The 611-nt window shown below is 45.3% G+C and overlaps 1 protein-coding gene across 1 annotated transcript; it reads right to left on the bottom strand.

The window, feature by feature from the left end:
- Positions 1-17: 17 nt before the first annotated feature.
- LOC109508798 (coiled-coil domain-containing protein 39-like) lies at positions 18-587 on the bottom strand (the record flags this gene model as incomplete). Its single annotated transcript, XM_019858759.1, has 3 exons — positions 442-587; positions 193-351; positions 18-110 (listed from the first exon to the last, which is right to left on the bottom strand). Coding segments are annotated over exons 1-3 (300 nt in total), but the record flags the coding sequence as incomplete, so codon positions are not given.
- Positions 588-611: the final 24 nt, after the last annotated feature.

Here is a 611-nt window from a genome sequence, read left to right as displayed (position 1 = left end):
TTCTTTTGTTTCAGTACCTGCGCCGCTAAAGTTTCGGTCATTTCCTTGTCAAGTCCTTTGTGCTTTTTATTGCCCTCCACCGTCGTCCTCTCAATGGCCAAAGTCAGTGACTGCGGGGCGGACAATTCCAACGCAGTTGAGAACGATTCGGAAACGACGAAAAGAAACGCGTGGTGCCAATTTGTTAATGACCTTGATCCTCTGCTCATCCTGATGTGTATACTTCATGATAGCCATCATGTCATCGTCTTTTATGGTCGATTCCTCCAAAAAGGAATTCAAGGCCTGCTGGTCCCAGTTCATTTGCACCCGAAACTGCTCCAGCTTCTGTTTGGCCTTGAAGTTATGGTTCTGAGCATGGATTGGGGAGGGGGCAAAAGGTTAGTCATCGCATTTTGGCAATTTTATGGTAATGTTTCAAATCAAAAGGAAACAATCCACCTCGAGAGTTTTTGTCTTTTCCGCCAAATACTGGAGATCGTTTTCCATCTTCGTATTGTCTTGCCGCAGGCGGCCGTTTTCTCTCTCGGCAATGGCAGTAAGGTGTTTCTCCAGTTCTATTTCTCTGTCTTTGGCCCTGCACAGAGCCTTTGCACAAAAAAAAAAAAAAA

The sequence above is a fragment of the Hippocampus comes genome, unplaced genomic scaffold, assembly GCF_001891065.2.
Source record: "Hippocampus comes isolate QL1 unplaced genomic scaffold, H_comes_QL1_v1.1 C16624146, whole genome shotgun sequence".
In the NCBI taxonomy this organism is placed as follows: Eukaryota; Metazoa; Chordata; class Actinopteri; order Syngnathiformes; family Syngnathidae; genus Hippocampus; species Hippocampus comes.
Note: the sequence above shows the minus strand (reverse complement) of the source record. Positions and strands in the feature narration are given on the sequence as shown.